The sequence below is a fragment of the Tachysurus fulvidraco genome, chromosome 5 (assembly GCF_022655615.1).
Source record: "Tachysurus fulvidraco isolate hzauxx_2018 chromosome 5, HZAU_PFXX_2.0, whole genome shotgun sequence".
Classification (NCBI taxonomy): domain Eukaryota; kingdom Metazoa; phylum Chordata; class Actinopteri; order Siluriformes; family Bagridae; genus Tachysurus; species Tachysurus fulvidraco.
The window spans coordinates 29899499-29924393 of NC_062522.1; the positions used below are offsets into that span (position 1 = coordinate 29899499).

The 24895-nt window shown below is 39.2% G+C and overlaps 1 protein-coding gene across 2 annotated transcripts in view; it reads left to right on the forward strand.

The window, feature by feature from the left end:
• cacna1ia (calcium voltage-gated channel subunit alpha1 Ia) overlaps positions 1 to 24895 on the forward strand; it is a 203121-nt gene that overhangs the window by 100426 nt on the left and 77800 nt on the right. For both annotated transcript variants that reach the window (XM_047814307.1, XM_047814306.1), the window contains exons 4-5: positions 1758 to 1891; positions 16826 to 16923. In XM_047814307.1, the coding sequence (XP_047670263.1) occupies positions 1758 to 1891; positions 16826 to 16923 (232 nt within the window). The remainder of the gene's footprint in view (positions 1 to 1757; positions 1892 to 16825; positions 16924 to 24895) is intronic.

Sequence of the window (24895 nt, forward strand, 5' to 3'; positions counted from 1 at the left end):
TAAACAAAACCATGACTACGGTAGATACAAGCATGGGAACGTCCTAGGTACTGTGCCATGGCTGACCCTGTGCTCTGACCACAACCAAGGGATATGCTAAGAAAGAATTTCACAACATTGTGTCAAACAAACGCTTGGTTCTTTGGTCACGACTCAATCCAGTATCATGTTTTGCCAAGTATTTCATTGTGACCAGCTGGATCTTAACTCTGGGAAGTGGGTTGCCATAGACCTTGCCACAAATGCGTCAGTACACTGATGTAGTTCAGGGGTCTCGAATCTTATCCGGAAAGGGCCGGAGTGGGTGCAGGTTTTCATCCCAACCAAGCAGAAGCCACACCTGGTTCCACCAGTTTAATCAGCTGTTCTTGGCTTTTAGTAGACTCTGGTGTGGCTTCTGCTTGGTTGGGATGAAAACCTGCACCCATACCGGCTCTGTCCGGATAAGATCGGAGACCCCTGATGTAGCTGATAATCTTTTTACACAGGTAATTTTCCTAAGGTGTGTCCTGGTAGAGGGCTCATTCACCACCACTTTTGGATATCCCCGGGTTTAGGATTTGGTTGGCATATTTACAGAGCGTGTGGGGTTTCCCTCATGATAATTATTAATATGAGTGAGTATGAAAGAATATGCAGTCTTTCTGAGCACTGACTGCCTAACCATTACACGTACACATAAAAAGTCTCATGAAACCAGATCTAACCATCAATGGGAGCTGCTTTCAGTCAGAGTGCCACAGGACAGTCCAATTGTGGAAATCTATAATGGAATTTTCCTTCAGTCTTTTAGTATTTTACACAATTATGTGAAAAATTTGTTGGCCGTCGGGGTTGTCGGTTCAATTCCCAACTCCACCTGGGTGTGTGGAGTTTGCGTCTTCTCCCCATGCTTAGGTTTCTCCAGTCAGTCAGGCGTACTCCCGAGTATTACTCCTTTCATCCAGGATTCATTTCTACCCATAATAGTACTCACAATGAAATTCTGCAATAAAAAACAGCCTCAGATGTTCACTTAAACGTTACGAGCATCAGGTGGTACAAACAAATAGCTCTTCCTTTTGTTACGTCTCTCATGAGACACGATGACCAATCGGCCTCGCGTCTCATCTAATCGCTCTAGCTAATTCTTACTAATAAGCTATTGAAGCCTTTCATAAAGAAATGCCACATCGCTCCGTCTGTCGATTATCGCCTCTTGAGCTATTATCTGCAGCTAATTTTGAATCAGCCTGTAGCCTTGGGAATTTCAAAATTCCATGTTCAGATCTGGTAATTAAATAATATTTTCTAATTAATAAGACGGTTGCAAAACACAAGTGCAGATGCTGAAGTCAGAGATATATTGCAGTCACGTCTGAATTCGATTAAAATTCTATCGATGCACATGTTCTGCTATCTTGCTCTCCCACAAACAAACTTGGATCCATGGAGTATACAAGTGGCCCGATGCCAAACGTTTTAGAAAGAACAAATAACCTCTTGTGCAGGATATGTAGACGCGGAGATTTCTTGATCTGCCTGCTGTTTTTAATTAACTCTTTGTTTTGATGTCTACTTATGTGTGAGTGCATTCGCATGCTATTAATTATTCCGCCAGTTTTATATGCTGGTATCGATAGGGAAATGTATATCAAGATCAATTTCCTCATATTCACCCTCAGTCTGATGTCACTCAAACCTCTGAGTTTGCATATATCTTGTCAAGTGAATTAATTACTGTAACCTGTTCCTGTTTTGATCTTTCTGCCTCGCAGGCATTCGATGCAATTATTTATATCTTCTTTGCCGTGGAGATGGTGGTGAAGATGGTGGCACTGGGCATCTTCGGCCGCCGCTGTTACCTTGGCGACACGTGGAACAGGCTGGATTTCTTCATTGTCATGGCAGGGTGAGTGTGGGCAGGGTTAATAAAAGCCAGGTGACGTTAAGCTAGTAACAAGACTGGGGAAATATTCTATACGAAATCAGTGTTGATTTACATACTGAGGATTAAATACCGAATTTGCACACATGTGCAAATCTGTTCAGATCTTAAGATTTAGACATTTGTAAAAAAAAAACCTAAAAAAAAAAAAACGGAGGTTTATCTTAGATAAAATTTTAATTCTGACTCTATATTTCGTTTTGGTTTTCACGATTTTGTTTTAAGTTAGCATTAGAGTTCATTCCAGTGTCTGACACCCCGGTAAATATTATGATAATTGTACAAATTGTCCCTGAAATTGCCAACAGATTTTTCAATACGCAGGCATGCTGAATATCTTAATCAAAGAAATCCTTACCACACTGGATTTAATGCTATGTTGACTATTATAGACAAAATAGGAATCGCATCTAAAATGTGGTCTATAACGAGGTGCAACAGAGCGATTTGACTCACGTTAGCTTACCAACATGGGGAGTAGTTGCTCAGAGGTTAAGACACTGGACTACAGCTTGGATAGAGGTCAAATCTGCCAACTGCTGGACCCTTCAGCAAAAACTTTACCAATGAACTGCTCAGTTGTAGAAAAGCGATAAACAGAAGTTGCTCCGCATAAAGGAATCAACCGAATGCTGTAAATTTACCACATTTTACAACATAAGGGGGAAAATCCTGGTAAAAATAAATGCTTTGTAAAACATAAAGCCTGACACATGAAGACCTGATTGCTATCTGATAGGTTATGAAAACCTTTCTTTCTTTATTTTTCTCCTTGCAATGAAAGCTCATCATATCCACAGGTCATGGCAGATGAATGCAATGTGATGTGTACTGAGAGGTTTTTTTTTTTTCATATGCTGTGTGAAAGGAAAAGTGAGCAGAGGTGAGCTTTCCTAACGGAGCTGCCTTAATCGAGGCACAGGCTTAAACAAAAGGGCATGACCGATTGGACAATTAGTGTAGTTTAGGGTTTACTGAAGTATATCAATTTATTAGCGGCACTGATCTTGTAATCGATGCGCCGACAAAATAATTTGAAAACTTTCGTGTTAAAAATATATATATATATATATATATAAAAATATAAATAAATGAATAAATAGTGTGTGGCATGTTTTATTTTACTTAATAAAGTGTCTGCAATTTAATTTACTGAAGTATATCAATTTATTAGCGCCACTGATCTTGTAATCGATGCGCCGACAAAGTAATTTGAAAACATTTGTGTTAAAAAATAAATAAATATAAATATATAAAAAATAAGCAAACAAACAAACAAATAAATAAATATTGTGTGGCATGTTTTATTTTACTTAATAAAGTGTCAGCAAATTAATTAGCCTTTATTTTATCCTACCCCCCTTGTCCAGAGGAGCCAGGATATGATACATGCTGCTTCTGAAGCCACCACTCAAGCAATGTTTGCTCATCATTTTTCCTTTTAGCACTTTAGTTCGTATTGGTGTCTTTACGCATCTCTGCTTCTCTACCACTCAAAAAAAAAAAAAAAACATGCTCTTGAGTTTTTTCTTGAGAGCGTAACAGGTTCTGACATTCTTGCCAGACTGGAGTGGTCACGGAAGTGTTTTCAAATCGATTTTGCATTTTCACTGGACGGTGATATTTTTCTCCGTGTTGTTTATGTGAAAAAAAAAATACAAGAAAAAAAAAACATGGAGCTGAAAACTGTTTTCCGAAATGTTTTTATACATATGGATGAAGTCCCCTGGGATAAGCTCCATGTTCCTTGTGGCCCTCTGTAGGATAGGACAGAAAATGGATAGATGGATGGATGGATGGATGGATGGAAGGACTGATGGATGGATGGATGGATGGAAGGACTGATGGATGGATGGATGGATGGATAGATACGGATGAAGTCTGAGATTTTTTTTATCAACAACCCAAAACAGTTGAATGAATTCGTTGGATTTCTTTAAGAATGGATTTGACAATAAATGGTGAAACCAATGTCATTTAACTTCTAATAATATTCAGGAAATACAGTATTCATCGAATTGTAATCTTGTATCTGGGTTCTCTTGAAAAATATTGTCTCCATACAAGAACACAAGCATTGTATGAATTATCTTTTGAATATGCAGAACCTTTGTTTTCTTTTTTAACTCCAAGCAACGTACCGTTTAGATCTAAAAGTACAGAACTGAAGTATGGGATATTGTCCTTTATGCTTTCTAGAAAGAAAGAGTTCAGAGTACTGTACGTCTTGGAGAGCTTCCCAGAAATACAGACTGGAATACAAGGTGTAATGGAGCAATGCGTAAAAAAGCGTTTCTCAAAAAGCTGGATTGCTGCCATTTTGCGTATCTTCAATGAACAGCCATAAACAGCAGCGCCGGCTAGAGATTTAATAGAACTGGAATAAAGTTTACTAAGACAGGTGATGGCTGTACTGTACTGTACACCACACTGCAGGGCATTAATGAAGTCCAGATGTTTCATTGTAATTCATGCCTTGATGCAGAATACAATAAAAAAAAAATACCGCAATGTGATCTCACAGGATTATGTTATGAGTGCTTCTCCATTCCCGGTTGCGATCTGATCCTCATATTGGTGATCATCATCCTCATTTGGTTTCATCACATAATAATCTGCTCTGCTTTGCTCATTTATGGTTGGTGAGATTGTCCTGAGAGGTCTAGAGCCTGCTTGGTCCTCACCTGTCCACAGCCTGTGTTTGCATTGTGGATCTGTGGTGTTGTGTGTGACAGTAGGATTTGCTTCGCAAGTGAAATCTGTTCAGTTAAAGAGCATTGGAAAGTCCGGACTGTGGACCATTCTGTTTGTATACCGGACTTTTTTCATTTTTTTTTTTTCCACCAACAAATTTGCAAAGGGACCGTGGGTTTGAGAAAGCCGCTACGAAAATTCTAATTGGTTCGTCTGCCCTGTGACACTGCATGAGCAACCGTTAGAAAAGATGAGATGGCAGGCTACATGTGTCTCAGAGGAAGCATGTGCTAGCCTTCACCCTTCCAGATTGGTAGCTGCAGGTGGTAATTGGCTACAACTAATCTGAAAGAGAACCGGGTGGAAAAATAAGTCGTGTTCTGTATATTAGTGTGTCTGTATGGGCAATTGGATGGAAAAAGAAGACTTGAGTGATTAGATGTCTGTATCTGTGATGGAGTTATAGGGATATCATAAATGAAAAAATGATGTGATGGACCCAAAGTGGAGTTGTTAGCCAATGTTAGCAACCTGAAATGGATTCATCGTTGTTTATTAAAGATTCACACTACAATTTGTGATTTTGTGCCAATTTGCTGACCTGTCAGTTCCCACCCACTCCCATCATCATCATCATCATCATCCTCCAAGACGTGATTATCCAGCCGACCACATCAAATTCAAACACATCACAATACATCATAACACACTCGGAGGAAAAACCCTCACATCACAACAACGCGATCGAAAAAGGATCGATGGCCAGTGAGCACAAACAGTTTTGCCTCCTTAATAGCATCATCAGGGGAACAGAACTCATTATCCTTTTTTCTCTTCAGTCTTGTGAAACATACACGTCATTTTTTTAAGCAAACGGTACAAAAGCCTGACCCTGAAGACTAATTCCAAAAATCAATTCTCCAGGATGTCACGCAAGCAAAAATACTTGATTTTTTTCATTTGATGCAACTTTGGGAGAAAACATGCTTCATTTGTTGAAACTCCTGCCAGTCAACACGCATGACGATGTGGTAGCCTAGTGGTTAAGGTGTAAATCGGAAGGTTGTGAGTTTGAATCCCAGGTCCACCAAGCTGGCACTGCGGGGCCCCTGAGCAAGGCCCTTAACCTTTACTTGCTCAATGCTTCTAGGCTACCACATCCCATGTAACATATATCTACAAAAGCTGTACTAACGTACGACGCGCAACGTAAGTTTCGGCCGAATGCACGTTGTGATGTCATACAACACGTCTCGGCCAAAACTTGCAGTATTCTTAAAAATAAGTAGTGAACGAACTGTACGGACCACAGCGGCGACACGGACTCGTTGGGATTTTAATGAACCATAAGAGTGTGGCTTTGTTTTGTGTGTTTGTGGTATATTGATGCATCCATTCGATCCAGATATGAATGTTGGCATCGCCGTGGCGTAGATAATTCATCCAAACAGCAGCTCAATTGTATCAGCAGCTCAGCACCTTATCTGCTCATTTTCATCTATTTTGCTTGACTTGCTAGCAAATAAGTAAATCTCTGTCTTGCTCTACATCTTTCTCTCTCTCATCCTTTTGTCACACTCCACCAGTCATTTTTCGTCCGTTCTTTTTTTTTTTTTTCATCTGGTGACCCATGACCGTTCCTGCAATGCTCTCTGTGCTGAAGGTCATTACATATGCAGGAGCACTTCACTTCCCTCTGACAGCATGACTATCGGCTTTACGCTCACACACACACTTACACTTCCCTTTTTTTGCTCTCTTTTTCTATCTCTTTCCCTCTTCTGCACTCTTTTCATCAACACACACACACACACACACACACACACACACACACACACACACACACACACACACACACACACACACACACAGTGTACTCCTCTGTTCTTTTCATCAGTTGTCATGTATGACAGCTCGGCTGAAAATTCACACAGAAGTCAGACCTGGAAAACTTTTCTGACATCCATCAAACTGATATTAGACCCAATTGCACAGTGACACAATTGTTGCTCTTTTGCCTCTTTGCTCTGAAATTTAAATCATGGTGATGGGGTTTAAATTTACTTTGGGTCATTGACTTCAGCAGCTGTCACTAAAATATCTTCTCAAAGAACGCCATGGACCAACAACATCCGACATATCAGGTAACATTCAGGTTTCGCTATTAGCACCTTAAAAATGCATCTTTTATTTTATTCACTGCTGTCCAGTAACGCTCAAAATCATATTTATGAGAAAGCCAACAACTACACGACACACCTTTGTGCCAGAGACACGGCTATTTCACTTAGTTAGTAGCTACAGTATGACGAGGGATGTTGTGTTGATGGTGGTTATTAGCGTGATGGATTGGACGCTTGGTAATATACCAGCATGCTTCTTTTAACAGGGCTCTCAAGTTTTGAAGACAGGCAAGTGTGACATCTCCACACACACCCCCCCCCACCCACCCAGCAACACCCCTCCCACACACACACACCCCCTCCAAAAAAAATAAGTAAATAATGGGGGAGTCCAACGACATGGACATGTGACATATCAAAACACTCAGCACAATGAGGGGAACTGGTCACGGGTATTCTGGTCATGATATGTGACGTCACGTGAAAATTAAAAATTTGCACAACATGGACATGTGACATATCAAAACACACATCACAATGAGGGGAACTGCCCCACAGGTATTTTGGTCACGTGATGTCACGTGAAGTAAAGTCACGTGAAAATTAAAAGTTTGCACAACATGGAATTGTGGCATATCAAAACACTCAGCACAATGAGGGGAACTGCCTCACGGGTTTTCGGATCACGTCACATGCCCATGTCCGCTCGCCAAAAGTATTGGCACCCTAGCGGTCCAGTAGCTGCCTCGATGTCCGATGACGCCTGAGATAGGCACAGGCTCCCCGTGACCCGAGAAGTTTGATTAAGCGGTAGAAAATGAATGAATGTATGAATGAATGAAGTTACAGTAGGAAATCTCCTGTAATAATTGGTATGTTTTGTAAGTACTTGGAGAAATAAGTGCACATTATTGAAAATCTTTCTATAGTCAGTCAAATTTAGGGAATTTTTTCAATTATTTATTTATTTATTTTTTTAAATCCAGATGGTGATGTTGAGTGAAAGAGATAGATAGAAGTTTTTTTTTTTTATGTGTGTGTACTCTTATAGCAAAATAGAGTGCGAAATCTACAGATACAAACCACGTGTGTGTGTGTGTGTGTGTGTGTGTGTTTGCGTGTGTGTGCTTGTGATAACACACGTGCATATGCGTCCCCGCCTGCGTCAGCATGTCTGTGTGGGTGGATGATGTTTTATACGTCTGCAAGAAGCTCCTCTCGAGCAGTGTTTTCTGCTGGCAGGTTTTAGAGGCGTGCTGCGTGAGCTGGCAGCATGCGCACTTAAAGCGCGAGGACTGGAACAGATGGATGAATTTAATTGATATCAGGCTTCATGTCGGTGTGTGCGTGTGTTTATGCTTACAACGAAATATGCTTGGTTAAAATAAATAAATAAATGAATAAATAAATAAATAGATAGATAGATAGATAGATAGATAGATAGATAGATAGATAGATAGATAGATAGATAGATAAATAAATAAATAAATAAATAAACAGAGACCATCTCACCCTTCTAACAAACGACCAAGCGAGGCTTCTGGTGTCTGTTATCGTACGAATGTTGTACGTGTAGTCGCACTGATGGGATTTCGTGGATCTGGAAGCGTCGAAAAACATGTATCGGAACATCAGAATCCGTCTATTGAATACGGTTTACGTTCTACTGTTAATTAAAAAAACGTATAAATTATACATGATGAGCTATCAAGTTTTCAGCTTTTTTTTCCCGTAGTTTTTTTAATACAATACGATAAAAAAAAAATACAATAAATAAAAAAAATACGGTACTTGTATTTTCCTGCCTTCCCCCCCGGGTTGTGTTTTTGCACGATAAGCACCGGATCCACCAGAAACCAGGACTAGTATAAAGCACTTATTAAAGTTACATGAATAAATAATAATGGGGGAAAAAAAATAAAACCTGCCTTGTAAAGTTTCAGGAACAAAATGGTGTGTTGTTGAAATAAAATTAATTAATTAATTAATTAATTAATTAATTACTTAATTAAATAGAGGGGGCACGGTGGCTTAGTGGTTAGCACGTTCGCCTCAGATCTCCAGGGTTGGGGGTTCGATTCCCATCTCCGCCTTGTGTGTGTGTGGAGTTTGTGTGTTCTCCCCGTGCCTCGGGGGTTTCCTCCGGGTACTCCGGTTTCCTCCCCCCGGTCCAAAGACATGCATGGTAGGTTGATTGGCATCTTTGGAAAATTGCCCGTAGTGTGTGAGTGAATGAGAGTGTGTGTGTGCCCTGTGATGGGTTGGCACTCCGTCCTGGGTGTATCCTGCCTTGATGCCCGATGACACCTGAGATAGGCACAGGCTCCCCGTGACCAGAGGTACAGTAGTTCAGATAAGCGGTAGAAAATGAATGAATGAATGAATGAATGAATAAAAAATGATTAATTTTACATCTGGATGTTTTTACTAATCAGCTTACAACAAGCCAAGGAATTCTTTTCTTTGCTCTTTTTTTTGGACAATGAAACTTTTCTAAAGGTCTCTGTTTAAAACGCTGTAGTAAACTTCCTTGGTTTCGGAGATCTGCAGATGATGGATTTGAGCAGGAATGCTTCTTCCACCGCTCCTGTTTGTTTCTAATTGGATATTCGTTATTCTCGTGTTACTCAGGATGATTGCTGAAATTGTTTGGACTGTTTATTTGAGGGTGAATCTGATGTCTAACTGTGACCAATGTTTTGTGTGCTTTGGATCTAATTTGTTTGGTATTGATTCATATTGCCACTGTGTATTCAGGTGCATTGTGTGTTCTCGCTACACACACACACACACACACACACACACACACACACACACACACACACACACACACACACACACACACACACATTTTACCTGAAGGTAGTTTGCAATTTTTCCAATTGTCATTTAACGGACTTTGACTTCAAGTGATAATGAAAGAACATTTCTTTAATGAGAACACTTTCTTAGCTCTATATCTATCTTTGTGTCCTTTTCCTTCACACCTACAGGGTAAGGTTTCATTCTCACCTTCGGTTTCCTCCTCCAGTCCAAAGACATGCGTTGTACAATGATTGACAGCTCTGTTTTCCATAGTGTCCAGTGTTCCTCGCATCCCTGTGTAGGGTAAAAAGATTCTATCTATCTATCTATCTATCTATCTATCTATCTATCTATCTATCTATCTATCTATCTATCTATCTATCTATCTATCTATCTATCTATCTATCTATCATGTTAGTTTATAACAACAGAAAACAGAAAAACCAAAGCATGTAAATGTGTACAGAAACTCTTACTCTGAAAGGAAATCTGAGGAATAAAAATATATCTCTCTCTCTGTCTGTCTGTCTGTCTGTCTGTCTGTCTGTCTGTCTGTCTGTCTGTCTGTCTGTCTCTGTCCACCTCTCCCTATTGTCTCTCTGGCTTCCTGTCTGTCTCTCTCTCTATCAGTCTTTCTGTCTATCTTTGTTTTTCTATCTATCTATCTATCTATCTATCTATCTATCTATCTATCTATCTATCTATCTATCTATCTATCTATCTATCTATCTACAGTATCTGTCTGTCTGTCTGTCTGTCTGTCTCTGTCCACCTCTATCTATCTATCTATCTATCTATCTATCTATCTATCTATCTATCTATCTATCTATCTATCTATCTATCTATCTATCTATCTATCTATCTATCTATCTACAGTATCTGTCTGTCTATCTATCTATCTATCTATCTATCTATCTATCTATCTATCTATCTATCTATCTATCTATCTATCTATCTATCTATCTACAGTATCTGTCTGTCTGTCTATCTATCTATCTATCTATCTATCTATCTATCTATCTATCTATCTATCTATCTATCTATCTATCTATCTATCTATCTATCTATCTATCTATCTATCTATCTATCTACAGTATCTGTCTGTCTGTCTGTCTGTCTCTGTCCACCTCTACCTATTGTCTATTTATCTATCTATCTATCTATCTATCTATCTATCTATCTATCTATCTATCTATCTATCTATCTATCTATCTATCTATCTATCTATCTATCTGTCTAATGACAAACAGCTTTTTTAAATGAGCGTTTGTGACAACTTGCAGTCCAATGACCACTAAATCTACCGAATTTACTTTAGACGACACCGACTGCATAGATGTTTGCATGTTTTTAAGTCATGTGGGTTTGAAGCTCATGCAACTACAAAAACATGAGTGTATCTATGTGTATACAATATTTCCAACGTCTGCACTCAATGCGAATAGAAGAATATTGAACATTTATCACTCACAATACTGTAAGATTTTTTTTTTAGTCATTGCTTATTCCACCTCCCTTCCTCATGCAAGAAATGAAGTTGGCGAAAAAGCATGTGGTTATCTCTGTAGCAGTTACGGATTAAGAACTTCGCTCAAGGGCAGTGGCACCGGTATCTCTCCTGCTGCAGGCTCGCTCCCAACAACCCCTGCCAGCTCGGGGATTTGATCTCGGGGTGCACATCCCTCAGGTCTGGAATTGCTGACTGTCAGTGCCACTTACCCGGAATGTTCCAGGCTGTAATGATTTACTGGTGGTTTCCCTCTGAAAAACAAACACAATAAACAAAAAAATTAACATACCTTAACAAAACGTACTTGCCTATATATCGATCTTATCTGGAAAGTGCCGGCCTATGTGCAGGTTTTTAAGGTACACCTGATTCTACCTGTTTAATCAGTTGATCTTGGCTTCCAGTAGACTCAGGTTGGAATGAAAACCCTATTTTCGGATAAGATTAGACAAATCAAGCATGGCGTTAGTTCTGGCAGGCCACGTCATCAAGCGTGCATCAGCTGTTAATCAGCAGTACACGACGCGCACCAATCCGGTTACGACATCCATACTACCCGACCATTTAAACTCCCATGCATTGAGCCGTTCTAGCACTTCGATGCTGCCGCGATGCTGCCGGAACCCGTGTACACTGTACCAGTTTACGTCATAAATCTCCACATAGTTTTCTCTCTCTCTTTCCATCTCTCTCTAATTATTTAATTATCTATCTATCCATTCATTTATTACTTTCCAAAATGCATAAGCGAGCATATTAATATTATGCATGATTAATGGTTCTGTTATACGGGGGGTCTATTCTATTTTCTAGTCGCTGCCCTCCCCGCTCTGTCCATGCACGTGGATTCTTGCCCAGAACAGAACCATACCGCCAACACTAACTGTATGCATATCATCTAATAAATTCTCTTGTGACAAAGTGGTCCTGACAGAACGTCAATCAGACAACGTCTGATTAGTGGCCGTGGTGGTGGTGGTTAATCAGAGGATCCAAGGTGCCAAGCTGCCACTATAGGGCCCTTTGGCAAAGCTGTATCATAGCTGCCCCAGCGCCATGACCCTGAGCTCCTCAGTTGGGATATGTGAAGGAAACAATTCGACTGGTCTGTAATGTATATGTAGTGATTATAAAGGGGTTCAATGCCCAAAATTTCATTTCATTTCATTCATTAATCTTTCAGTTTTGTCTCCAAATAAATGTCATTATTGGGAAAATGGATCCACTGACTAAGCAGGCAAAAAAAAAAAAAAAATAGCACATCATATCTAGGGGTCGTTTCACTTCGCAGTCACCTCACATGACCACCACTGAATAAATCTACTCTTTGACCTAGAAAGAAATCAGCCCCAGTCTTCTTCGTACCATTCTGCATATTTTTTTCTTATGACCACTGGTGGTGCCGTTGAGCTTGAAAGCACATAACAATCCATAAAAATCTGCATATTAGTAAGACATTAATTAATTCCAAATAAGAAGGTTAAACCTTACGGTGATGTGTTTTAGCTTTAACAAACAGGAAAAGCGTAGAACTTACTAACACCTTACTAGTGTTTTTCCAAAATTGTTGTTTCGGTAATTTTTGCTCTAACATTCTAAATTTCTCAAACATTATGATTTCCAATTTGGAATCACTTTCACTCCATCCAGCCCAATACTTTATCAGCAAATTGCAGTTCTTTAGATGGACACATGAGGAAACGATTCAAAACAAACTGCAAACTTTAAGCTTTCTTTTCTCATTTCCTTTTAAAAGAACAAAACAATTCAAAGTGAAGATGCCAACACCATATAGTCATTGAGGACAACAACCTCCTCATCAAAACATAATTGTCCGACTGTATATTTATAATCACACCTTCCAGTTCCACCCAAATGAGGATGAGGTTCACTTTTGTGTCTGGTTCCTCGCAAGGTTTCTTCCTCGTCCATCTAAGGGAGTTTTTCCTCACCACAGTCGCCTCAGTCACCTCAGGCTTGTTCAATGGGGATAAATACAAACACATTTAAATATAAGTCTAATATTAATCTTGAACTTTTGTATTATGTTAATCTTTGTATAATATGATTATAATATAGTATTTTAATTACGGTTTTAATCACCAGGTGCTAACGCTAACTAACTTTTATAACTTTTCATACAAATTGATTCATTTGGAAAAAGAAATAAAGTGATAATGATAATTTAAAAAAATAAATAAAGTCTACACTTTAAAGTTTAACTGTCTAATTAGCATAAAGAGGTGCAATCACTGGGGCTTATCCATATTTTTTTTAGTGTGTGTAAATGTTTAGAGGTTTTGTAGGGTTTGTGTTTTCTATACAAACTTTGTAAATTCAATAGATTTTCAATCTTACACATCCATTCGCTCCTATCCAGTTAGCCGTAACCTCGGCCCAAGATGAGCACTTCTGAGCCGTTGTGAAATACAGAAGGACGTAACACACTATAAAATGCAAATGACCGTTGCTGCTCAGGAGCTCTTCCTTAAAATATTTACACTTAGTGTGGAACAAAGCTGCAGTAATTACCTGATTAGCGAAAGTCACAAGCCGCAGCTCGTAACGTAAGTGCATCTGTCAGCACGGCGGTTGACTCATCGTCAGTGTTTTTTTTTTTTTTTTTCCTTTTCTTTTCCCCAACCTCTAGAAGCACTGCGCTGCTCATACCTACAGTGAACGAAGGCAGAGAAGAAAGTCAGCAGCAGTCTTCTCTCCGCTGTGAGTTCCTGAAAACCTCCAGCAGTTCAAAGTCAGGCCTGAGCATCAAATCAAATATTTATGCCACCATTCGAAGGAGAAACAGCAGTCTAGCGCTGTGTGTTTGCCAGCACCTAGTTATATAAATGCAGTGTCAAGGAGCACACACAGATTGGATTGGACAGTGGCTCTCTTGGTGGTTTTGAATGGCACAGTGTGAACGCAATCTCAGAAGGCCTGCAGCAGGTCCGGGGCAGCAGACTCACCTGTCTGACTGAATTTACCTGCCGGATACACTCACTCACACTCACACACACTCATGCTTTTTTTTTTAACTAGAACCCCGGTCCCTAATGATCACTAGAGTATATGTGGAATTGCTGTGAAATGTACCTTGTTATGGTTCAAATGGATAGCAATTCCTTTGAGGCTCGTGTTTGCACCCGAACTAGCAGAGTCAAGCACCTTTCTCCAAATCCTCTGGCTTTGAGTTATTTGTTTCGTATCTGCTTCCTTCCTTTTTTTTTTTTTTTTTTTTTCCACAGGATGCTATATTTGGTGCATCGCTAGAGGTGAAAATGAACCGGATTCTAGATTAAAGATGCATTATGCTGTCTTCAAAGGAATGCTGGGAAAGTAGATTGTACAGTAGACGCTGCTGTGCTGTGTGGATATATGGAACGTCATGCAATATTAAGCGCATGACAAATGATGTTTATAGTGATGACTTTGTGTGTGTGTGTGTGTGTGTGTGTGTGTGTGTGTGTGTGTGTGTGTGTGCTGCACACTTGGCACAACACATGAACATGTTAGAAAGTACAAGGCAGGTTATATGACATCCAGATTCTCTGTGGACTCATTTCAGTTTTCACACTTCAGGGCTTTTTCACACTTTAGTCAGCACCTAGAACTTATAGACTTCTTCTCTGGTATACATTCACATACGAAAGAATTTCGTACGTCACACACGTCTGCTAAACGATAGGTGCTAGGTTCATCCTTATTATTTTTCTTAGCTACCGAAATAGCTTTCAATCTTTATCCCATCTCTAGATGTACTATACAAATTTCGATGAGCCTTTACCCTCATCGTAGCTGTACTGTGGATTTCTGTTCATTGGCTTCAACATGTTGTGCTTTCTGTGATGCTTTTCAGGTCACCGTGGTTGTAAAGAGTGATTATTTTCTATCCGTTTGGATTTTTTTTCCCCACTGTTCAACATTGTTGTGTGTGAAGAAATTACAGAAATTGCACCCAAATTCCACTCCAAGGTACACATCTAAAAGGTTGAAGTATCATAAGGTGATACGTTTAGGGCTCTAAATGTATAAACTTGATTCAATTCTAAATATGGGAATGGCAACAGGACATCAAGGATCACCATGAACAAAGGGTTTACAGTACGTGACCGCGATTACCATTATTACTTATGATTATGATGATTATGATTTAAAGTGACCATTTGGTTGATAACTGTACCAATACCAAGCCAAGGTCTGCGTGACCGCGGTGATCATGATTACCATTTAAAGGGACTATTTGGCTGATAACAATTGTAACAATAACGAGACAAGGTATACGTGACCGTGATTAACATTTAAAGACATCTGGCTAAATAACAAGGTGTGACCCAGCCATTTGGGAGACACTCAGTTCTTACGCTCAATACACATTCAAAGCAGAAATCAAGCATCGCGTTAGTTCTGGCAGGCCACGTCGTCAAGCGTGCATCAGCTGTTAATCAGCTGTCCAAGACGCGCACCAATCCGGTTACGACATCCGTATTACCCGACCATTTAAATTCCCATTCATAGAGCCGTTCAGCGCTTCGCTGCTGCCGCGATCTAAACTCCCTCCTCCAACCCCGACTCCACCACGCCGGAACCCGTGTTCGCTGTACCAGTTTACGTCTTAAATCTCCACATATTTTTCTCTCTCTCTCTCCCTCTCTCTCTAATTATTTGATTATCTATCTATACATTCATTTATTACTTTCCAAAAACGTGTAAGTGAGCTTATCAATACTATGCATTATTAATGGTTCTGTTATACGGGGGGTCTATTCTATTTTCCAGTCGCTGCCCTCCCCGCTCTGTCCATGCACATGGATTCTTGCCCAGAACAGAACCATACCGCCAACACTAACTGTATGCATATCATCTAATTCCCTTGTGACAAAGTGGTCCTGACAGAACGTCATTTAAACTACAAAGAGCAAAACAGTATAAAATGCGTGAGCAGGATTTGCTCTGGGTTCTTACCGACTCCGACGAACCCAAAGTACGTCATGTATTTTGTCACTGCTATGCTGGAATAAACTTCTTGTTCTTCATTAAGATCTTCAACATCATCGTCTTATTTTTACACAATGCATTTTTTTATTTCTTACAAAGATCACTCAAATTATTCAGTGTGTTTAGAAAACCACACCATGGTGAAATAGGTGAAATACAAGCGGGAATTTTTTTTTTCCAAAAGAAAACATTATAGAGTCAACGGATGCAATCTCTCGCAAATGGTAAAGTTATTGAAATTGAACGTTTTCTCCTCTCAGAAGGTGATTTCGTTTTATTTTCGCTTGTGTGGTTGCTATACAGTACATTAAGCAAGTTCATATAAAAAAACAGGCAGTTAAGCACCAATACGAAATACATGGTCTGATGACAATTTAATATGTCTCAATAAAGTTTAAAGTGACACAATTGAAAACATAAAAAAAAAACAAAAAAAAAAAATTCCAGTTAAGAGAAGAACCTCCATAACTTCCCAACAGGTAAATAAGACCCTTCCAGAAGGACTCAGACTCACTGAAAATCACTACAATCACATCTTTCCCTGTTCTGATGTGAACCTTAACTAAAGTGACCTAAATCTACTTGATCTATACATCGTGCCGCTGATCTCTGATCGGCCGGTTGAATATTTGCATGAATATTTGCAGGTGTTCGTATTGAATAGAATTAAATAGGAAGTAAAAACGCTAAGAACACCACGAACCAAGTTGTGTATTTTGTATCGTTCTTGAGCACTTGAGGTTTTTATCACTAAACTGTTTTTCTCTTCAGGGTTGTGGAATACTCTCTGGACCTTCAGAACATCAATTTTACAGCCATCAGAACAGTCAGGGTTCTACGACCACTGAAAGCCATCAACAGAGTCCCAAGTAAGTTCTCCAATATGTTCCAACATGGCATTTATCTATTATGGCTTTTTTTTTTTATTTTTTTTTTTTTTATTCTGATTGTGGAGAAAACATGTTCATATGCTCATTTTCCCTGACCACTTTTTTTTTGCCAGTATACCCTATTGTAAAAATAAATAAATAAGTAAATAAATAAATAAATTCTTGCTTGGATGGTTCATGAGTTCTACTACGAACCATGAGAGTTCAGCACAAGATCTGTTTGCTTTTGCCAAGAATTGAAAGCTTGGCTATATATAACGCTTTCAACAAGACGATGAGCCAAAACGAAAATATTTCCAATTCAACACATCCAAATGGTTTAACACAGAAAAAAGACCATTGGATTTCAAAGGCCCACAGAAGATAATAAAGTAGATTCAAATGTACTTCATGGACGAGTGACCTAATAAAAGTGTTTCCAATCTTGTTCGACATTACAGACACTCAGTTTTGTTATTTTATCCGAGGAAATGGGAACCGGCATTTTGTAAAAAGATTGCACTACAAAGCAACATACTGTATCAACAAAAATGTAGCGGGTCATATTAATTTATTAATTTACAGCTTTTTATTTAAGCACAACACTTGGAAATCTCAAACGTTAAATGATCGCGGTTTTTATTTTTCTCTAAAAACTAGAAAAGATTTCAGTTAAATGAAATGTATAGTTCTTCAAGGACTCAAAGGCATGCACAATTTACCAGGGAAATTTCAAGGGTACAGTAATAAAAGCATCAAAACTAAACAGGAAGTAATGATGTTTCTTGTTTAACTTGCAAAACAGATCAGATTAATCCAAACGAGACCTTGGAGTACGGCAGCCGAGAGCCTTCTCACTTAGAAATGATTGCCCTTAATTCGCTTAAAGTCTCCTAAGATGATTAGGTAAGAATCCTCTTAATCCTACATAATGTGGGTTTGGGTAATAATGAGTTAATAAACCTGAGGGGGGGGGCACGGTGGCTTAGTGGTTAGCACGTTTGCCTCACACCTCCAGGGTTCGATTCCCGCCTCCGCCTTGTGTGTGTGGAGTTTGCATGTTCTCCCCGTGCATCGGGGGTTTCCTCCGGGTACTCCGGTTTCCTCCCCCGGTCCAAAGACATGCATGGTAGGTTGACTGGCATCTCTGGAAAATTGTCCGTAGTGTGTGAGTGTGTGAGTGAATGAGAGTGTGTGTGTGCCCTGTGATGGGTTGGCACTCCGTCCAGGGTGTATCCTGCCTCGATGCCCGATGACGCCTGAGATAGGCACAGGCTCCCCGTGACCCGAGGTAGTTCGGATAAGCGGTAAAAAATGAGTGAGTGAGTGAGTGAGTGAGTGAGTAAAGGTGCAAGGGTACAATTGGCAAAAAAAAAGTATTCGATTGTTCATGTTACTGACAGAGAAAAGAGAAAAGAAAGCAGACGAGATATTACTGAGGGATAAAATTAGTGCAGGATTTCTCTATGAGAATGTTTTTATGGGGAATAACGGAAGAGATTTTTTTTGGACGCTCCAGCTATTAGAGTTCAATAAAGGCTTTTTTTTCCTTAACTCATCACGTGCATCTTAATTAATGTCACACTCAGGAAGTTAAACCGCATTTGATTGAGAGCTCTTTCTGCCTGCGTGTCCTCTTGCCTCTGTTCTCTGTCTCACTATACACATCGAAAGCGCATTCAATCCTAATGAACTGCTATTGATGGAACAATAAATCTAATATAGCTAACACGCGCCGGCCTTGCCTTTGACGCTAATGCAGGTTGGGAAATTTGTACACAAACGCACATTAAGTAGTCAGATTGATCACCTACTGTATGTTGTACTGTGCTGCACTTCTTAATCATTTTTACCACCAAATGATAACATTTGGCAATTTAGATGGTGGGGTCAGGGGGAGTCTTTTTTTTTTTTTTTTTTAGGTGAAATGACGTATCAAACAAATTTACTGCTGTATTTAACGAGAGGAAGCTTTGACGGTCGAAGGCATAAAGTGAGTGCAGAGCAGAAGGTCATTGTAAGAATATATCAAAAGTTCTAAAAAATCAAACTGTTATAAAGCTGATAACGAATACTGAATTTAACGGATTCTCACATTACCTTTAGCTGAATTCTAGAAAATGTTTACTTTTAATGAAAACTATATACTGTAGAACTTTTTTCTTCATTCATTCATTCATTCATTCATTCATTCATTCATTCATTCATTCATTTTCTACCACTTATCCGGACTACCTCGGGTCACGGGGAGCCTGTGCCTATCTCAAGCGTCATCGGGCATCGAGGCAGGATACACCCTGGACGGAGTGCCAACCCATCACAGGGCACACACACACTCTCATTCACTCACACACTCACACACTACGGACAATTTTCCAGAGATGCCAATCAACCTACCATGCATGTCTTTGGACCGGGGGAGGAAACCGGAGCACCCGGAGGAAACCCTCGAGGCATGGGGAGAACATGCAAACTCCACACACACAAGGCGGAGGTGGGAATCGAACCCCCAACCCTGGAGGTGTGAGACGAACGTGCTAACCACTAAGCCCTCGTGCCCTTCCTCCTGTATACACTCTTGAGCAAATTCAACCACGTAACAAAAACGTAAGAAATGTTCAAAAACGTAACATAAATTTTATAAGCACCCAAACTGGTCCTGTTTTGGTCCTGAGTCTGCAAGCTCACTCACCCAATTCCCCAGTTTGATCATTTCATACACACACTCAAAGCCTGGAGCAATCAGAGCACACATACACACATGCCACCACATTACAGTCACGAACGAAAAAATTGCTCAGACATGAATTCCCCAATGAAGAGGACACACAAGTCTCTCTCTGACATACACACAGCACAGCTGTGCAACTTTCTGAATACTGGTAATGTAAAAGGAACTCCCTTACCAACCTGTCCATGAGCACATCCTTCCTTCATGAAGTTTCCATGAAGCTGTTGTGTAGCTACGCACAATTACAAAGCACACCTTCCCCCAACACACACACACACACACACACACACACACACACACACACACACACACACACACACACACACACACACACACTCTCCTCTGCCCATCAAAACGCACAATTACACATAGTAAAAATGTCAAAAGGCTTTTAGCATTCTGCCACATGTGGAGAGTTTAGTAGAACGTGGTGATAAACCAATAAATTATATAACAACCTGTAATCCCTTACAACAGTAAGAATCCATGCCTAATTCATGACTTATAATATAATTCATTATTAATACGAGCATCATGTAATGTAGGTATCATCTATCCAATTTAACGTCAGTTGTATTCGCACGGTATAATTAGCTTAATGGCTAAGTTCATTTTGTAAGGTCATGTGCACGACATTTGGTCTTCGTTTAACTGTAAACATCAGTAATCTCTCGCGATATATAAAGCTGTCAGGGTCACGGCATCAATAATGAATCATAAAGCGAAGTCAAATGTGCAATGCTAGGATGTGTTACTGTATGTAATTACAGTAGATGTAGTGAATTTTCAGAGAATGACTCATACAGTAGATGTTTCACACTTAGACTCGTGATATGGTTTATTTGTTGTCATCAAGCATTAAGAAGGAGATATTTTGAGGCTGTTTATACCGTATTTAATTCTATTAACAGATAAACGTTCATTAGGAAAAAAGAGGGCACGGACATTTCTAAAAACGAAGCCATATATCGAGGGCTTTTTATCTTAGACGCATTCATGCTACTATACCAGCTGGTATGACATCCTGATGAAATATAACACACCTTCTCTTCTCCCACTCAACTCTTTTCTTTTCTCTCTCCTGTAAACCCACACTAACTAGACTGAAGGCTGAAAACCATGAGTTTGTTTATTAACACACCGACTCCAGAAGCAGGTGGATGCAATTGCGATTGCTTATTCAAGAATGCAGATGGCACAGATCAGATCACAAGCTGTCTGGTTCACCAAAGGCAAATTCATACTCTTTATACAGAAAGGAGTGAGTTAAAAACCGGGTTAGGGAACCGGAGAAGAAACTCGACTAGTGGAATCGCTTCTTGCGGTTACAACGATCCAACATTTGCAAATGCATTCACTGTAATAGGTGTCAAAGAGTGTTACTTTACTCCATGAATTCAATCCAGTAATGATACAGTGAATGCAGTTTTAATGTAGTGAATCAAATTTAAATTCCACACTTACATCTTCATGTCCATTTCTATCCCTAAAGCGTTCGTTCTATTTATTTCTATTTTTTTTTATTACGAATCCTGTTTCTTTCTTTAATTTCACTTGTAAATTTAGTTGAATAATGTAGCTAAAAATGTTCCTGTCACAATCATATCACTGTGATTCATGTATTTTCATGAGTCATGTGAATATGATTCAAAAACACAGAGTCATTTGTATTTGATTCATTGAATGAAGAGTCATCTCTGTGAATCAGATTTGTTTTATGTACAGTATACACAAACGAGTCATTCGGTAACGAATCATTTCTACACGTACATAAATATTTACTGTTGATTTTTACATATACTCGGTTGAGTGCTTCATGTGTACTAAAGTGTAAAGTCATGTGGTTTTCATTCTGGAACAGTGAGTCACATTCATTTGCCAATCATATGAGTGTGATTCATGTATTTTTATGAGTCATGTGAATATGATTCTAAAACACGGCGTCATTTGTATTTCCTTGAACGACGAGCGATTTCTGTGTTTGTGTGTTTTATGTACACACAAACGAGTCATTCAGTAACAAATCATTTCTACACACATAAATATTTACCGTTGATTTTGAGTGTTTCATGTGTACTAAAGTGTAAAATCATGTGGTTTTCATTCTGGAACAGTGAGTCACTTTCATTTGATTACCTGTATTAAGAATCATTTATTAAGAAAGTAATATGTCTGACAATGCAGGTAATCACTTTGTCTTTTATTGGAAACGACTACACTCAAGTATTTTAATGACTTTTATTGTTATATTTATAATCAAATTATTGTTAATGGCAAAAACACAAAACATTACTTTCATAAACGAACGCCCTATTTAACTCCGTAGAAGACTAATCATTTCTGGAAATGGAGATAATCGACTGTATATTTTATATACAGAAGTAAGGGCTCCGATAGAACAAAATTCATGTGAAGAAAAAGGAGTAGAAATGATGATTTAGTGATTCAGATCATGGACACGAGAACTAGAGCAGTAAACAAAAGGCTTCTGGAATAATATGGTTGTTAGGTCTGAAGCACAAAGCACAAAGCACAAATTAAAATCCAGCAAAACCCACATTGTCTCTCACCAACAATCTGATCGTTAAAGCTAAAACAAATTCGCCCCAGTCCCAGCTTTTCCTATTAATAGTGGTCGGTTTTGTGGTCGGCTGCAATCTGGTCCCAAACTTTTCAAAGCAAACTTTGATTAGTGAGACAGCAGCAGTGTGCTGACCTGTAATGTTTTATTGCACTGTAAAGTCTGAGGCTGGTTGGTTCAGAGCCCAGCTGCTGTAATTCCCCCGGCTTTATTTAGATGCTTATTAAAAAAAATAAATAAATAAAAGCAATCAGCTATTTAATTAAAGCCAATTTTCTGACAGCAGCCATTCTGGGCTGAGAAACATATTCTTCTGCTCACAGACTGGCACGGACAGTGGAGCCAGGAGACCGACGACTAAAAAAAGGGAGTCATTTTTAGCACATAAACAAAGCTCTCAGCCCTAGTCAGAAAACCACTAGAGATGACCAAGAGTGCAGATGTCTATCACTGCCAGGAATTTCTCACAAGGTGAACGTTAATTAAAATCTCATCCTTTGTGTTTTTTTTTTCCTTAAAGCTGGGGTGCACGATCTCTGAAATCCAATGTTGACATTTGAAAACACCAAAACAAACACGCCCCTAACCCAAATGGGTGTCACCCCTGTTTTGATAGCTCCGCCCCACACATACACAACCCAGGTGACCATTATGGCGGAACCTGCTGGGGCAGCTGTCCGAGGGAATATTTATCAATAAATGAACTCAATGAGTAATACAATGGTAATATACAGTAGGTCAAATTTATTTTTGTAGTCTTGTGTGTTGTTCCGTGAAAGGTTTAGCTCCATTTCACGTGGAAGACGATGTTAAACACCTAGAACCCGAGGCAGAGGTAACGGCAGAGGCCACTGAACACTCTCTCCGCCGCATATTGAGAAGACACACTCCTTTCTGCTCATTGGCTACACGTTTGTTTTGTTAGTCGGCCCGACTCAGTTTTCTGAAGCATTTCTCAAACAACGTACACCCCTCCTTTAATTTCCTTAACAATTCCAGACTTTATAACTATTAACTAAAATGCCATGTGCTGTGATGATCCTTTAAAAAAATAAAATAAATAAATATGAATCATTTAGTTCATTTTTAATTAAGATTTTTTTTTCATAGTGAACTCAGGGCTTTGGAAATACACAAACAAACCATTTTATATGTCAGAGACTAATTGTGTTAAAGTTCCTAAACTCAATTACAGAATTAATATGAATTATTTTTTTCACTGTTTCATTTTTTGCACAAAAACCTTGCTCTTAGTTTTAAAACGTCTCTCTTTTCTTTTATCCATGTCTTATTCGTGTTGAACTTTGTGCTGCGGTCTCTATGTGGGTTCTTTCATGTCAATAAAAGACCATGTTTTTAATTCAGTCAGCTATTTCTCTCTCTCTCTCTCTCTCTCTCTCTCTCTCTCTCTCTCTCTCTCTCTCTCTCTCTGCTGAAAAGATAAGCCTCCTATAGAACAAACTGTATAACGACTTCACTTTAATTCCACTTTCCCCTCAAACAAGAAAAGTCTACAAAAGATTAGTTAGCACCCTTTGGGGATTACTGTTCCTCAGTCCTGTAGTCGCCTGTAACAGTTTTTCTCCTAAAATTACTGTACTGTAAAAGTATTTTATCCACATTGTACCATACGTACTGGACCAGCGTATTACTAATTAGTTTGGTCCTAAGCCAACATTTTTGGATTATTGTTCAGCTTCTATTTTCAAGGTCAGCAAAGAACTTGTCATGTGCGCCGGTGTGCTTTGTCAGTATGTGCACTGAGAGCGAAGCGGGCAGCAGAGTGTATGCGGGACGGGCAAGGGAATAAATTCTTTCTTCACATATCCCAACTTTTGAGGTTGGGAGTCAGAGCACAGAGTCAGCCACGATACAGCATCCCTGGAGCAAAGAGGGTTAAGGGTCTTGCTCAAACGCCTGACAGTGGCAGCTTTGTCAGTGCATGGGGTTTAAACCTGGATCCTACAAATCAACAACTCAGAGCCTTAACCACTTGAGCCACCGCTAACCATCATGACGATCAGCATTCTACATACTTTTAGTCAGATAGTGTTTCACACAACAATTATTTAGCCTTATGCTAATTAATTAGCATTGCCGCATTTTTATTTATTTATTTATTCATTCATTCATTCATTCATTTATTTATTTATTTGTTTGTTTGTTTATTTTGTGGACAAATTACATGAGCAAAAGCAAAAAGCACATGATTTTACTTTTTAACTTCTACCACTTAAGACACATATGCAATTATTTTCTACTATAGCTGTTCAAATCTTCGACACACACGAATCGAAGACGGCTTCGATTGAACGCGGGTTGTGATGATGTCACATGATACGTCTCGGGCACAAATCTACAAAAAATCTTGGGACCAATTCTGAAAAAAAAACAACACACACATTAGACATCACGTGTTTCAGTTAACAATTCATTTCTAACAGTACATTTCCAACTTGAATACTGTTTAGGATATTATAGTGATAATGAAAAGAAATCCATCCGAAAATATCGAACCTGTGTATATTGTACTATTTATTTATTCATTCAAAGAAGTTGGGTGGTTGAGCCGGCAGCTGGGATGAAATGGTTGATTTTGGAACCAAGCGTTTGCAGCATGGAAGCTCGTACTCATCGATGCGGCTCTCCGGAGGACATTT